At 35.2% G+C, this 16,692-nt stretch overlaps 1 protein-coding gene across 1 annotated transcript in view; it reads right to left on the minus strand.

The window, feature by feature from the left end:
• Window positions 1-16,692, minus strand: part of IQCM (IQ motif containing M) — a 334,584-nt gene that overhangs the window by 191,383 nt on the left and 126,509 nt on the right. Inside the window, exon 9 of the mRNA XM_058549817.1 lies at window positions 9,933-10,131. Coding sequence (XP_058405800.1) covers window positions 9,933-10,131 — 199 coding nt within the window. The remainder of the gene's footprint in view (window positions 1-9,932; window positions 10,132-16,692) is intronic.

The following is a 16,692-nucleotide window of genomic DNA, read 5'->3' on the forward strand; positions in this document are numbered from 1 at the left end:
TTAGATTTTGGATGTATTTATTAATGTTTATTGCCTAGGTTGGTTAAATACATGCATTGTAGAGTGAGATAATCTCCCTGAAGTTCAGAAAGCTTCATGATGAATTGCTTTGTCATCAAAGATATTCATAGTCATAGGATAGAGGTTTCAATGACAGATACTATCACAGAAGTTTCCTAGATTGGTATCCAGATTTCTATAAAATGTAACCTTCTTAGCCAGAAAAAAATAAAAATGTTTTATTATGGCATTATTCTGTAATAGACGATTCTTGCCTGAGCTATCCACTCTGAGTGCTCAAATCCTTGTATTTTCTTTTGAAAATTGTATATTCATGTCATTTACCTATTTTTCACTGGACTTTTTCTGGTTTTTCTTGTTGATTCCTAAAAACTCTGAATATTAAAAAATTAACACCTTTCTGTATATGTGCAAATTTTGTTTTACAAGTTTATCTTTTAACTGTGGCTATATTTTTCTGTAGATGCATTTTCTACATTCTACTACAATAGACTTTTAAAAATTAAACTATAAAAATTCATCTATTTCAGGTTTCTTTTTCTTTTCAAATAGCCAGTTTCATTTTATTTATCAATTATTTTTACATTTCACATTTTCTAGATCATTAATTTCTCTACTTATCTTTATTCATTCCTTTATTTTTTAGGTTTATTTTCCCATTCTTGACTCCTTGAATTAAAGATTTAATTTATCCAGTTTCATTATTTTTTTTTAGGAATGTATTTAAGTCCATGAATTTTCCTCTGAGTGAGCTTTCCTTTGATATGCTTTGCATACCATTTTATAAGCCTAAAAACTGAAGCATAAAATCTTTAAGTAACTTTCCCAAGGTCCCATAGCTAGTAAGTTGCAGAATTGATTTTGAAACCAAAACAGGGACACTCCAGAGCCCAAATTTTTAGTTATACACTATATTGTTCTTAATTTGCTTGCATTTAGTATTTTTCGCCCATTCTGTGAATTTTTGGTTCAGTTTCTTTCCTAGTGTATTTATTTTTATTTTACTCATGATTGTTCTCATTCTTGTCATTTATTTTATGTTTTCTGTGATTCTTTCAAGGTTGTTTTTATCATTTTATATTTCTTCACCTTCACTTAATTTTGTGGTTCTTCTCTGAAATTTTTAAAAACTACGTTTAAGACTATATTTGTTGATTCATCAATATTATCAATGAAATAACATTTCTTGATTTGTCTGAATGAAAAAATTAAATTAGCATTATTTTACTACTTCTCCTTTCTTCTTTCATACAAATTCCATCAGAATTCAGGCAGATTCTGAATGTTTGCTAATGTCTTTTAACATTTAATAACATTTTCCAATATGTATTTTAACCTGCCTTTTGTTCAATATGCTTTTGCCATTTTTTGGGGGGTTTTTTTTTGTGTTTTTTTTTTTTTTGGTGAGGAAGATTAGCCCTGAGCTAATCTGTTGCCGATCCTCCACTTTTTGCTGAGGAAGATTGACCATGAGCTAACATTCATATTTCTCTACTTTATATGTGGGACGCCTGCCACAGCATGGCTTGATAAAGGGTGCGTAGGTCCGTGCCCAGGATCTGAACCTGCAAACCCTAGGCCACCAAAGCAGAGTGTGTAAACTTAACCACTACGCCACTGGGCCAGCCCCTATTTGTTTTTTAAATAATAAATTGGTCACACTTTTGGAGCATTCCCAACTGTATGAATCTTAACGGAAGGCAGAATTTACCTCCTACTATTTGAATCCACAAATTAGATGCTCATGACCCCAAGCCTCCTCTGTTGCTAGGATGCTGACACATGACAAAGCTTCATCCATTATCTATACTAGCCCCAGGTTTTGAATCAAAACTGATAATGCTTTTAAAAGCCAAACAGTAGGAAATCTATTTATGTGGTAGAGTAACCGTGGCAGCAATATCCATTTTTCAAGGGCAGCATTCGTGGAGGCAGGAATATCCAGGATTCAGTATCTGCATCAGACTCCTCCTGTGTAGGATTTGGCTGGAGTCCTGGGAGCTATCTGGCCTTCATCATTCTTTCATGTTTCTGAACTTAGATCTCTGTCCAATATCCTACTCAATATCTTTCTGCTTAAATCTGTCAGTAGGTTTCTTTTGCTTATAATTAAGAATCAAGGAACGTTTTAATTGTATCCCTTAGAACATGAGCCAAAAGGTCCCTGCTTGGAGCGTACTGCTTAGATGGATGATGACATTTGCTAAGAATGCAGAGGCATTGGACAGCCATCAAACCCAATTTGACTTTCTTTCCCTCTGAATTTAATAAATCTTCTTTTGGGGACACAACCTGTCTTATGAGTGAACCCTTCTCAGATCTAAGGCATTCAAAGGTTAGCTGGGAGGTTGTCATGGTTAAGAGGCTGGGTCAGAGAAAATGACAATAGTCCATCTGTGTGATTCTTATTACAGAGTGCCTCTCTGCCAGTCTTCCACATGGAAATATGCCTCAGCTAAGGTTCTATGTACATTTCAGTATGTAACTATTTCACCATATTTCTAAACATTTCTTGAGATAGAATTTATCAGAAAAATGTACAAATTTGTACTTACAACAGCAATACTGGAACATAAAAGACTCATTGAAAATTAGTGAATATAATTTTATAATCCATGTTGACTTAAAGGGTAAATGCATCATACTTATCACACATCACATTAAAAATTTTTTTTTCAGTATGCATTTTCAGTCTGCCTTTTGTTTGATATGGTCACGTGTTTTTTTAAAAAGTAATGAATTAATTGTTTGTTTGAAGAATTCCACTACCATATGACACTTAGGGAAACTTAGATTCTTTGATTACTAGCAAGAGTAGCCTCTTTTCATGTTTACTAGCCATTTATGTCTCTCCTGCTGTGAAGTACTAGTTCACGACGTCTACCTATTTTTCTATTATTATTTCAGTGTGTTTCTTCTTAGTTTATAAGAGATCTTTACATATTAAGTTTTTTTAACCCTTGCACAAAATTTCAGTCAATGTTTTTCCACAGTTTATTTAACTTTTTTACCTTTTAAAAAAAATGATGTTATAGACCTATAAGCAAACATCTTGACCACATTTATTGATTGAAGCCTAACTTTGTCTAAACACTTACATAGGACAATATCCAAAATAGTCATTATTCAAAAATCTTATAAAAACAAAAAGGAAAATGTTTTTACATGACTAAACCTATACAAATAAAATAAAAATTGAATATTCTGGATAGTTATCTTAAGGCACGTACATAAACACACACAAATATACAGCTACAAATAACATTGTGTGTGATTTTTCTATTCACTTCCACACCTACTAAAGAATTAGTTAGGTCCTTAGCCACACACATGTAGCTAAAGGATGTGTCTCTCAGGTTTGGTTCTTCTCTTTTTCAGACTTCTTCTCTGTGTCCCCTGCTGTTGTCCCCAATTCTGATCTAAGTCAGAATGATTACTTGTATTACTACCGGAAGCACATGCTCAATCATTCTATCTCTAATTGCTTATAGAGGTTGTAAGTACACTTTCTTGGTCAACTGGGTCACTGAATCTTGTTTTTCACGCATGTATCCCTGCAAAACATAAAAAGCAGCTCCTGATTGGTGCCTCTCCCTATGAATGCGGCTGTGGCTTTCTGCATCATCTCCCTGATGTAGACACACTCCAATTGGCTCTGCGGTATCAGAAGGGAGTTTTATCTAGCTTTGGCTTTTGGAAGGACACTCCAATGTCCATGTTGAGCCTGATCAGAGAAAAGATTCAATTTTGCAATGATTATTGGATACAGTTGCTGCCAGAATGGCCTAATATTTTAAAGTGTCTGGAGCCAGAAAGACTTCGGTTTGATTCTCAAAATTTGAGTATGTCACTGGCTAGATGTATGACTTTAAACAAGCTATGTTCCCTCTCTGTGTCTTACTTTTCATAACTACTAAATATAATTATACAACCTGGAGGAATAGTACCACTCCAATTCTTGATCTCCAACCTCATCTGGGTTCTCAAAGTGGCCTGGAAACTCACTTGTTTTTCTAGGCATCTCTCTTAATGCCATTTTCGGTAGAAACTCAATTTCTTCAAGCATTCAAACTCACTATCTAAATGTGTACTCTCAGCAAATGACCTTATCCCCTACTTTACCAAGGGGAAAACAAATTATTAGATTATTGCTATCCCAACTTCCCATCACCAAATCTAAACACTCAGGTGTGTCTACAGCATCCTTTCCTCCTACAACAGAAAAATATGTCTCCTCTTACCTAAGGCTAATCCTGTCGGGTGTCTTATAAATCCACTCCCTCCAATCTTCTTAGCCCTGTAATATGGATTACCCTCACTTCTCTTGTATCATCAACGTTTCCTTCTTACTGGCTTTTTGCAATGAGCGTTTAAATATACTTAAGTATTTTCCATCTTCAACTATCCTTCCCTAATCCTCATAGCATCTCATATTTATCTACTCTAGATGTTTTCACTTCCTTGCTTTCAACACATCACTCCACTGAAACTTGTCAAGGTCATCCATGAACTTACTGTTGCTAAAGACAAAAAATTCTGCCTTAGACTTTCATTCCTAGCAGTATTGGACACTATTGATCTAACCCTCTTTCTTATACTATGACTGAACTTCCTTGATCTAGCACATTCTGGTTTTCTTCTTACCTCTCTGGCTATTGCTTCATTGTTTGTGGAATCCTCATCTTCTGCCTTCCCCTTGAACACTAGTTTTTCTCACTCTTACCTGTGCATGCTTGCCTCCTTACTCTATATACTCTCCCTGGACAATGACGTCATTTCACATGGCTCCAGTTAGTATCACTAATAACGATTCTCAAATCTCTGGGTGGAGGCAGAGTACAGGAGTACATGCTTGGAAACTGAATCAAAATATTTAGAAAAGATTTTTCTAATTTCACATCCTCTGATGCCAATATGCTATTTGTACATCATTCATCATGTTAAAAATAATTTATTTAAAACATGTGTTAGGTTCCTAATATGTGCCAGGAATGTTCTGGACCTTGTGAAGGGATTATTGAACAGAAAAAACAAAATTCCTGTCATGGGGAGATACATTCTAATGGAAGGAACAATAATCCAATAAACAAATACGTGTGTGTTAGGCGGCAGTAAGAGGTATGAAGAGCAATAAGGTGTTTTAAATGGAATAGGGAGCCACCAGAGTGGGTGTTATTTTTTATAGGGTAGTATGAGCAGGCTTTTTGATAATGTAACAATGAGCAGAGACCTTAACGAAGTAAGAGAGCCATGCAGTCCCCTGAATAAAGAGCTTTCTCAGAGATAAAATGAGAATCATTGCTGAATTGAGCTACTTTTATGTGTGGGAGGATTTTATATTTTTCCTCAAGTGTGTAAAGGTGGAAAAGAATTTAAGAACTACTACTGAATACTAAATATTTCCTCATGGTCCAATCTTCCTTCTGAGTTTTGGGCCCATATACTCAACTGCCTCTCAAATATCTCAAAGATTTCCCACGGGCACTTCAAACTCACAGTGTTGAAAAATTGGACTCTATTCCCGCCCCTGCCAACCTGCTCTTCCTCTTAAATTCTGTATTTCACAACCATCCATCAGGTTGCCTAAGACAAAAAACTGAAGAATCACTCTTGACTCCTCCCTCTTCCTTATCTACAAATCCAATCAAACCCAATGTCCTATCTATTGTCCATCTCTCCAGCCCTGACTCAAGCCACCATCATCATGCACTGGATTATTGAAAAAACATACTAGTTGTACTCCCTATAATTTTGTCACCCTCTTCCCCCAATTCATTGCCAGTAATTTTTCTAAAATACAAATCTATTCATGTCACTGATCTGCCTTATAGTCATCCATTCCCATACACTAAGCATAAAGCATAAACTCCTTAGCATGGTTCTTAAGAACATTCTTAATCTGACTCCTACCTTCAGCTTCCTCTACTGCCACTGTGCTCCCAACCATCCTCTAGCCCCCTAAATGTTCTATCTCACCTAAGGACATTGATACTGTCTTTTCCTGTGCCTGCAACTCTCTCAACCTCCCAGTCTACCTGACAAAACACAACTACCCCTCATCCTCCAGATCTCAGTTTATTGGCACTATCCAACCCCCACACCAGACAGAGCCCTTTGGGTTAAATGGTCTTTCTAAGTTCTCTAATAGGGCCTAAGACTTCTTTTAGTTATCTGCATTTCTTTCTGGACTATATGCTCTATGAGATCAGACACCAGGCAAGAAATTGGACCTCATACAGAGTAACTATTATCAAAATTTTTCAAAAGTATTCTTGAATGAATGAACACAGTTCTCCCAGTACCTGGGAGCTAACACACTTATGTTATAAAATTTTCTGTACAAGGTCATCTGTGCTATGGGGTCCATGAATGGGCTTCAGGATTTTCTTCTTGTTTATGTTTTGTTTTTTGAGATAATGAGAGGAAATCCATACTTTATCAAATCTTCAAAGGATTCTGTAACCTCCAAAAGATTAAAGAACACTGACTAATGCATGAGATATCGCTACAGTAACCTTAAAACTCATATTTTCCAGGATTATTCCAATTTTATTTATTCAACAAATATTTATTCAAAGCCAATTTTGAACACTTTTTCTTATTGCAACCACCCGCCATTCAAATGTCCTGGAATTTCAGTATTTTTGGCAAATAGCAACTGAATATATCAACTTAAAGCTAAAATTTAAAAATTTAAATTATAAATATTTAGAGAAAAATACTGAAATTTAGTAAAATCTTAGAGGCATTACACTGAGGAACATGTTGTTTTTTGTGTCTTTATTAGTCTTTAATCTAAAGACACATTAGATTTTTTTAGATCATTATTACTTATACCAAAACACACGAAAACAAACAACACAGAGATTTTAAAAGGAAAAGGACATTTTGAATGGTGGAAGTAAATAATGCTGATAGTTAAATGTAGCACTCTCTGTGGTCCCCTTACAACTGGTATGATAATTCAATGCTGCTTCATTATTTCTAAATAAATCCAAACTGGAGCATTTCACAGGAAATGGTGGAAACTGTATAGTCTCTTGAGGTATCTTTAAGTGACGTTCTAGCAGACACTGTCTACAGCCACAAGCTCTGAAGTGGCAGCCAAACAATATGACCAGGAAGTTTCCCAGTGGAGGGTCTGCCACAGTGCTGACAATTATCCAGTGATTTGCTCTACAGCCTCTAGAGCAGAAAGTCAATCGAGAATTCCCTCAACAGCAACCCTGCACGTGGGCACAGTCCTGGAACCTGACTGCGTATGCATTACAGGCCTGCTGCTCTAGCATTTCGACAGTAGGCAAAGCAACACTAACCATATCAACAGAGTAGCCATCCAATATACAAAGCACCATGCCAATGATGGAATAAAAAAGAAAATCACGATCATAACAAATTTTATAACCAAATCAAAGTCAACAATCTATTTTATATTCGCTCCAACCCTGTAAAAGGCTTCCCATTTTTTCATCTCAAATTCTACCTCCACATATAAATTCAACACTTTCCTTGTCAGTCTCTGCTTATCACCATCATTGTGGGCCCATTCTTCCTCTCTAATTTTCCAGACCCATTTTTGTCCCAGAGATTATGAATGACTCTACAATTCTCTCCAACAGCAGGAAATGCTATGATTAAATTATAATGTAACTATATTATCGCATGTATGATGTGTATACATATGATAGATGTAGCATATATTATATACTTACGTAATTGTATATATATGAATCATTAGAGTGCCCTGACAAACTTCTTCAACTGTATTTTGTTGAATTAATTCATCAATTCAATAGATATTTGAATTACCATATGCCAAGCACTACTCTAGGCACTTGAACACAGATGCAAACAAGACAGAAACAATATAAACATCTACAAACAAGTAAATAAACAAGAAAAATAGCAGATAATAAGTGCATATAGTTGAAATGATAGAGACTGTATATCATGTATCAAAGCATTATGTGGTGCTATAAATATAAAAACAAAGAGTATGTACTCTCAAATAGGTCACGTAAATTGTCGTGCCCGTGAGAGACATGTATACAAAAGATCACCATGTAGAGAACTGGGCACAATAATGACCAAAAGAATGGAGGAATCAGCTCTGTTTGATGGACCAGGGAGGGTGTCTAAGTGCATATACTTAAGGAATATCTTGAAGGATGAGTTGGAGTTTATCATAAGGTTAGAGAGGAAGAGTAGTCCAGCCTGAGAGAACAGCATAAAAATGTACGATAATAGGAAACAATCAGGAAATTAAAGGATTTGGGCTTTGCTAGAGCACAGAGTATTAGTGGGGAAAAGTCATATGATAAAGGCAGACAGTGGGCTAGAGCCAAACCAGGGAGGGCATGTGTACCATGTTACAGAATTCATATTTTATCCTATAGGCAACGTAGTGCATCAAAAGATGATAAGAAATGGAACAAGGTAATCAGAATGAAATTTCCTCAATTGCATGTGACAGATTAGATGGGAGTGTAGGTAGCAAAGAGACCAGTTAGGAGACTACTGCAGTTTTCCATAAGAAGGTTCATAAATGGAAGCTCAGGCAAGAAGCACAGAGAGGAGGAGCAGCACAAGAAATGATATGGAAGTGGTAACCAATTGAATACGGGTGTAAGGAGGCTGAAGGAGTCTAAGAAAACTCCAGGTGTATAGCTTGGATATTGGGTGGGGAATAGGTCATCAATATATGTAACACAGGAAAGGAAGAGCTTTGTGGAGTAAGAAAATGAGTTCATTTAAGGCTATGTGGAGTTTGATTTAACTATAGACCTTTCAAGTGGGCAATTTAACGTCTGAATCTAGAGCTAGAGAGATAGTTCTGGGGTATGGGTTTAGATTAGATTAGGGAGCAATCCGCCATAAAGTAGTTCAAGTAAATGATATGATACATAGAATAAGCATGGGTTTTGGAGTCAAACAAACATGGGTTTGAATTCTAGCTCTGTCACTAGCAGTGTGACATTGAGCAAATGACTTAATTTCTCTGAGCTCCAGTTTCTTCACCTATAAAATGGATATAGCAGCTACCTCATAGAATTACTGAAAGATTGTGTACATAGAATGTTTACTTTTTGTCAGAGTTTTACATGCATTATGTTTAATTATCAGAACTACATATGTGTACTATACATACATATTAATACATGTATAAATATACACACAGAGATAGGCAAATGGATTACCTTCTAACAGCATCACTGTCTTCTTAGAGAAATGAATTTGGGGTGCCCACTGCAAGGCCATTCAAGAGGGCTCCTCCCAGAAGAGCCAGGAATTCCAGTGGGCACTCCTGATCTATTCTATTTGTAGTTGGTTTCCCAAATTCCTTATTAGTAGTAAAACTTTAGCCCTCATGGTGAGGACATTTTTGGATTCTCTCAAAAGTTTGCCAAGATCCTTCCACCCAGGTTCTTTGCATTTGCCCTGCCAAAATAGGTCCTTATGATTTATTTTGAAAGTCAGGATTGCTATTTATAAAAGTTGTTCAGGTGTAAGAGTGTGCGTAGTTCTCTTTAAAGTGAATGTTTACGCTCTGCAAGAGTACCCAGGAATGTAGAAAGTGGAAGAAAGTTGCTTTAAACAGAGAATAAACAGTTAGCAAAGGAGAAACAAAATTAGTGCAAAGACAGGTGGTCTTGGCCCGAGAGTAAAAGCAGTCTACTTTTGGGTGAAGGATAAGCCAGGCCTTTTGTTCAGTTCAGAGTCTCCAGCTTGACACAATCTGAAACTGCCAGCAGAGTAGACTATTCATAACATTGTCTTAATTCAAAGAAGATAGACAGAACTTTATTTAGAAAGATCATAGATATATTGACCAGGTGACTATTCAAAATTCTACTTAATTGACTCTACATAAGAAATTTTAAACACCTTACAATATTTAACATATACTTTACCTTGATCGTTATTCTTCGTAATCTTTTGCGTTCGAGCCACCCTCTGACATACGCCTGCATGACGGTGATCATTCTAACTGTTTTTTTGGTAATTATGAATTGGCTTCTTTCCCGGAACACTTGGAAGATTTCTATGTGTGGTCCAATTCTTTTAACTTTATTGTCAAGTTTATCACTTTTATTTAGAATAGATTTTAGCCTAAAAATAAAATATAAAACTTTCTTATTATAGTTAATAAAAAAAATAAGCACTTCTGAAAAGTCTTAAATTCATTTCAATGATGAATATACTGAAATAGGAAATGTATTATAATTTGTATATAGAATTCATATACATCACCTGAACATGTCAATAGAGCTCACCAAAGAATGTTGAACACGCCAGAATCAATATAACACGTATAAAATTAACCTTCTGAAGAAAGGAAACCCCAAAGAAAGTGAATTTGTCAAAGCTTATCCACAACTATTCAAATGAGAGATATAGGATCTAGGAAACAAAATATTTTCATGTCATAGATAGGGCAAGTTAGTCAAAATAACTTTCCTGTCCCAGAAGCTATTTTAAACTAAAGACTACTTCAAATTATTTGGCACTAATACTGTGCTTACCAAACATCATCTGAAAAGTAATTTTATTTTTCAAATGCTCTCAACTGAGAGGCACGGTAGTATATTGGTAAGGCCATGGACTGTAGGATGGCAAAAGTGAGCAACCATAATGGAAACCATGACAAGCCCCCGTAATACTGATGTGGCCCTTGCAGTGATGATAAACGTGAGAAAACTGCAGACTTGCTACTATGAGCAGACTGTCTATAACCCTGGTAATCTTGTGTCTGCTTTTCTCCTTTATATATTTGTTGTATTTTTTATATGGTAGTCAGTTTTTTCAAAGTTTTCCAAAGGCCAAACTCTAATTTCTTTGTGATTTTTAGCATACAAAAGTCCTTTTTTCTTCTTAATTGCTTTTGTTTCTGCATCTTTCAGAGTTGAAGTTCCAATAAGATGCTCAGATCAATTCACACTCAGTGCTGAGTCTTGACCTAAAAAGTACACTGTATATAGACCTTCTGAATCCCAGGCCCAACTTTCTTAATTCCCAGAGTGAATACCTCTGACTCTGTTTCTGCATATTTTTTCTCTAAGTCTGTTGTGTTGTCTGCATTAAGCTGGTTCTTGACGAGTCCTGTTCTGTTTTGTACACGGCCATTATTTTTCTTCCCTTTGGTGACTGAAATGTTGGGAGTCTGATTTTGATTATTTGACCCAGCCATCTAGTCTCTGTTGGGTGGTAGATGGTAGATGACAGGGAATCCCAGCTCTCTCTTTTTCGTTTATCTTTTCTGTTAGTTTGCCTTGAAGCTTGTGGTATTTTCTGATATGCCCTGTGCTATAGGTTGTTTGAACACCAGTATAGCTAAAATCATTCAAGAGATAATTTAGTGCCCACTAGAATGGAAATCAGCTCCAGATCAAGAGACTTTCATGACAGGTATTCCTTGGAGATCTTTGTTGACTCTCTGACCTTCTTACTCCCAAGTAGCTTCAACTGACCAGTGAAATTTGCTCAGGCACAGAAAGCTGTGCTCTGTATTTACTTTCGACCTATAGTTAAAGATATAGAACTGAGGCTGTTAGTTCTCTTTGCGCTTGTGTGTATAAATGAAAAAAGTCCTTTCTCTTCTTGCAAAAGAAAGGAAGTCAGCCTTACACAATGTTCTTGTAACTATAGCTCTTTTATATCTATAGCTGGCTCTTTCTCTCATTTTCTCTCTTGAGAAAACTTTTGTAGATTAATGAGTCAAAACTATTTTGTGCTCTGGAGAAATATCTTATTTAAATAGACAAAGCTACCAGAAAAGGCAAAGAAAATTAAGCAAATTTTTCTGTTTGTTTTTTTAAATTAAGATAGCTTGGAAAAGAGAGAGAGGATTTTTGCTTGGTTATGAATGGGCCTCAATGTGTGAGATAAACTGGGAATGCAGATGAAATGGGAATGATTACTTCTGGCTTGTCCAGAGTTGCAAGGCCTACTGTGAAATCTAAAGAATTCTGAGTTCATGACTTTTTCTCCTTTCTCTCAGAAGAAGTGTTATAAAAAATACCCAAATGAGCCAAGTTTATACCCAAAGTTCCACGTTCTAACAATAAGGTGTAAATAAATCTTAAAGGGGTATATGTGATTGATTGTAAGGTGATGTGTGATGTGCATTGTTAAAGCACTAGCAGTGGTCACTAGAGCTCTGCTGGTCTCTCAAGTTGCCTTGAAAGTCACAGAGTTCTTAGTCACCTACTGAAAAGTGTGTGTGTGTGTGTGTGTGTGTGTGTGTGTGAGAGAGAGAGAGAGAGAGAGAGAGAGACAGAGAGAGACAGAAAGAGAGAGAGAGGATTGAAATTAGTTATTTTGGTTAAAAACTATAGTTAATATGAGTGATTGAAACTACATTAAGTAAAAGAATTATGAAGAAATGCAACATGTTTACAAAATGATGGATGTAGTTTGTCTGTTCTTTTTATTAACTGGAAAAGAAAAGAATTTTATCTTAGGCCCTAGACATATGGACATTGATCAGTAGTACATCTCTAAATAATTGGAATGTTAAAAATAAAGGAAAGGGACATTTGAGGTTTATGAATAATTTATAGAAGGCTTAATGGAAAGTAAATTGTATTTACAAATAATGGGTTTGAAAAGAAGCTATGAAATATACGAAATTTTGACAAAGTTAGGTCATTTTTGATGAGCTTAATCATAAAATAGAGAAATGCTTGTGAATCCTTGACTCTAAAATGTTACATAGGTGGTATATAAAAAAAGTAAGATTAGAATTTGATTTACTTTCTGTTACATTGACAAACTGATTTTTGAATACACAGTCTGGCTCTTAATTTGACAAAGGAAAAATCATTCAGTGCCCTCGATGTAGTTGCCTAGAAAACAAAAGTTCCTTATATCACAAAAATATTCCTTTTATCATGATTATGAATCTGTTGTTTTTCTTCTTTGTGATATACTTCTTGCAAAGTATCATATTTCTGATACATAATGTTACTTGTGGCTGTGTTACTTTTTTTTTTTTACTCTCATAGCACCTACGACTTTTGTTCATATTTTGCCTCCTCTGACAATTCTTTCTAATACTGTTTTTCCCAAATTCAAGCCCCAAATTTAAAAACAAACTGTTATGATGTCTTTTTAACCTATCTTTTGGGTGTCCCAGATGACTACAGGACCATACCAAAGATTTTCCTCTTCACTGTATAAGAAGAGGGATGCTGGAAATGGTAAGGTATGTTTGGCATAGTTGTTATATAAATGAGTCAAAGATAGCTCTTGTATATTGGCCCCTACATTGTTTACTTCTTACATCAGGCTAGGACCATTATCTCAAAAGCCTGCTGGCTCCAAACTCAAAATTCTTAGACATCCAATTGTTTTAAATATGTCCCAAATAAGTACATTTTTAGCTATTTAGAGCCTGCCTTCTTTGCACATCCTACGAAACTGCGACCAACATCTTCTAGCCACAGATAAGACAAACTCTGGGGCCATAAAAGACTCCAAGCCACCGCTGCCCTCCAGAGCTCTCTGACCCAGAGACCCACCCCCCATCTTAATGCTGAGTGACATCACCTAGACATGTAAGCCCTCTCTCTGACTCCCCTCTCCCACAGGAGTTCCCTTATCCTCTTCCCCTTCTGAGTGGTGGCTCTATGTCATTCTCTCTGGAAGGTCTTCTGCTGTGAGGGACATCCCCTCTCATGTAAAGCTGTCCATGTGATACCCAAATAAAGCTTGTTATGTGCTATTGCCACCTCATGGCCGTGTCTTTTCCTTGATTAGCCCCAAGATCCTTGAACTCATTACAATGGTCCCTAGTTTTATTTAACTCAGCACTATACTGACAGCTGTCCTATTTATCAAAATCCAAAATATGAAAAGAGGTGACTAATCAAAGAAAAGTTCTGCCTCCTTAAGTTAAATATATAACAACTAAAATATTATTCATATAAATGTACTAGAAGCACCCTGTTGCAAATTGCATTGATGGCCAATTAATGCCTCTTTGTATTCCTATCTTTGCAATGTGATTTTATAGCTCCACCCATCAAGGAGTGGATTCTGTTTACCCACCTATGAATCTGGGCCGGTCCTTAGAATTGCTTTGGCCAATAGAATCCAATGGAAGTGATGCTGTGTCAGTTCTTAGTATGTGTCCCAAGAGGCCTTACACAGTTCCATTCTCTTAGAACCCTACATCTACATGAGAACAAGCCAGCAAGCCTCTAAAGGATGAGTGACCACATGGAGAAGAGACAAGTTGTACACAACTCGAGTGAGTTGTACCTGTAGGGTGATATCAGCTGAGTCTGGACAAGATCATCACAGAATTGCCTCATGAGAAATAATGGTTGTTGTTTTAAGCCACTAAATTCTGTGATTTTATTGTAGCAATAGATAACTGATATACACACTTATGTTTATACCCAAAGGCTAATATGATAACTGTCAAATTGATCTTTTTAAAGATTTTATTTAAGAGGTAAATTATGTATGTCAAAGAGTGACACTAATGACAAACGCTTTATGGGATAAATTTTTTAGAAACTTGAGGTTTGTCAATGTCCTCACTGTGAATAATATTTTCCTATTTCAAGGTGATCAATGACTAAAACTTTATGGAATGAATATGTATATCCCCAACAGAGGACTCCAGTCCTCTCCACTCTAATATTGTTGGTTACTATACCAAATATATACTAAACATATATTATGCCATTCATTCATATCTTCAGCAGGTGGCTTCTGCCTTTCTCTCACACTTACCCAAAGCCCTTGATACAAGTTACAGCTCATAAATTATGTCTTCTGAAATAAACACAAAGAATGATAGCCTTATGAAGAATGCATTTTCTTAACAATTTATAGTAGAAGGAAAGGAATTATGAGTACAGGATTGAATGAACAGATTAAATTATGATTAATATTAATTTTTTAATAAAAAGTAAGAGTAAACTCCCTTTCTTTGTGAGGATCTACTTATAAATTTCAAATTTTTTGGCTTTAATTGTACAAACTAGAATGAAACATTCTTTAAATAGTATGTAAACGGTTCCCACTAACCCCTGAGAACTCGAGGAAAAAAATTCTAATGAAACTTTTAACACAGATCATAAATTAATAAGTCACCAGAAATAATAATTCTATAGAATTTAAGAATACATTAATTTATTTTATCTACAAAACAATGCAGCACAATAGTTAAACATATACAAAATGCCTTTATTGAGTTCATTATATAATTATATAAATTAATATTATATAATTCACTGTATTTATTTACAAAGTTTTAATAAAAATTGATACTTTTTTCTACCATGATGTAATTGAAAAATCTAGTTTGTATCCATTTTACATACTAAAGATATCACTTTAAAGGCAGTCATCTAACTAGATGTTATGGCTCCTATTAAGGGACATGGAGCCACTTATTTTGTGAAAATGATGGCCATTAAGTCCTAGATAAAAGCCTAGTAGCTCCTCTATTGCTTAAGGAATTGTCACCTGATAGAATGTCACTTCCTGATAAACAAGAAATATTGGGAAAATTAAGGATATTAAAAAAAGAAAGAGGATGCTTATATCATTTATATAATGTAGGTAAAACCTGGAAAAGGAAAATGGAATGATTCCTAACCTCAATAGAAGAACTGATAAGGGCAATAAAAATATCTCTGTCACATAAAACCGTTTTAAAAGCATATGACACTAGGAGATTTATCAATCTTCTAGACAGAAGGTACTGATGGCTTAGTATCATATGATTCTAGTTTTGCTAACCATACAGTATGGACATCTTTATGTTTTAATCGACACCTTTTATTCTACTTATGTTAATGAAACTGGCCCCCAAAAACATCAAGTTAATGATATTGAGTCAAAGGTTGCTAAACAAAATTATTTAGTCAAAACTGTGCGTTATGAGTGTAACTTGACCACAAGGTAGGGCTGAGAAAGCAAACTGAGAGCTCGTCTTCCCTCCATCATGAATAAGTGTACATATAATATTTCACAGTCAGGGAAAGAAAGGCATCTGTTATCTTGTGATAAACAAACACAGGTAATTCTCTCTAGCACTAATCTCCAAAAGAATTAAAATCTCAATAAAAGCTATATGCATAAAAGATATCCATCGTAGTTTCATCTGTAATGGGAGAAATTCAGAAACAAATATCTAAGTAAATTGTGTTATAGCCAATTAATAAATTATTATGAGGTCATAAAAGTGATGTTTATGAAGATTATGTAATAACTTGAGAAAATGAGATTCCAAAAAATATTGAGAGAATGAAGTATTGAATTATGTGCATATGTTTGCAACATTATTTTTTAAATGATATGTACAAATAAGGTCAGAAAGAAACATGCCAAATATTATTAGTGACTGTATTAATGCAGTGCTTCTGAATCAAGGTTGGCATTGTAACCATCTGAGAAATATTTTCAAGGAACTCCTGCTCAGGACCTTCCCTCATAGATCCTGATTCATTAACTCCTCCAACAAAATAGATGCAAATCCCTGATTAAACATTAGGTTGTAAAGAAGACTTTAGGTGTAAAGAAAAATGATTATTTGTTTCTTGTTTTCTATTTTGTTCAGATTTTCTGAAATAGACCAACGTGCATTGTGTAATATAAAAGAAAACTATCATAACTAAATCCATTAACAGCAGTGGTAGTAGCAATCTTTTATTA

Source organism: Diceros bicornis, chromosome 11 (genome assembly GCF_020826845.1).
Source record: "Diceros bicornis minor isolate mBicDic1 chromosome 11, mDicBic1.mat.cur, whole genome shotgun sequence".
Lineage (NCBI taxonomy): Eukaryota > Metazoa > Chordata > Mammalia > Perissodactyla > Rhinocerotidae > Diceros > Diceros bicornis.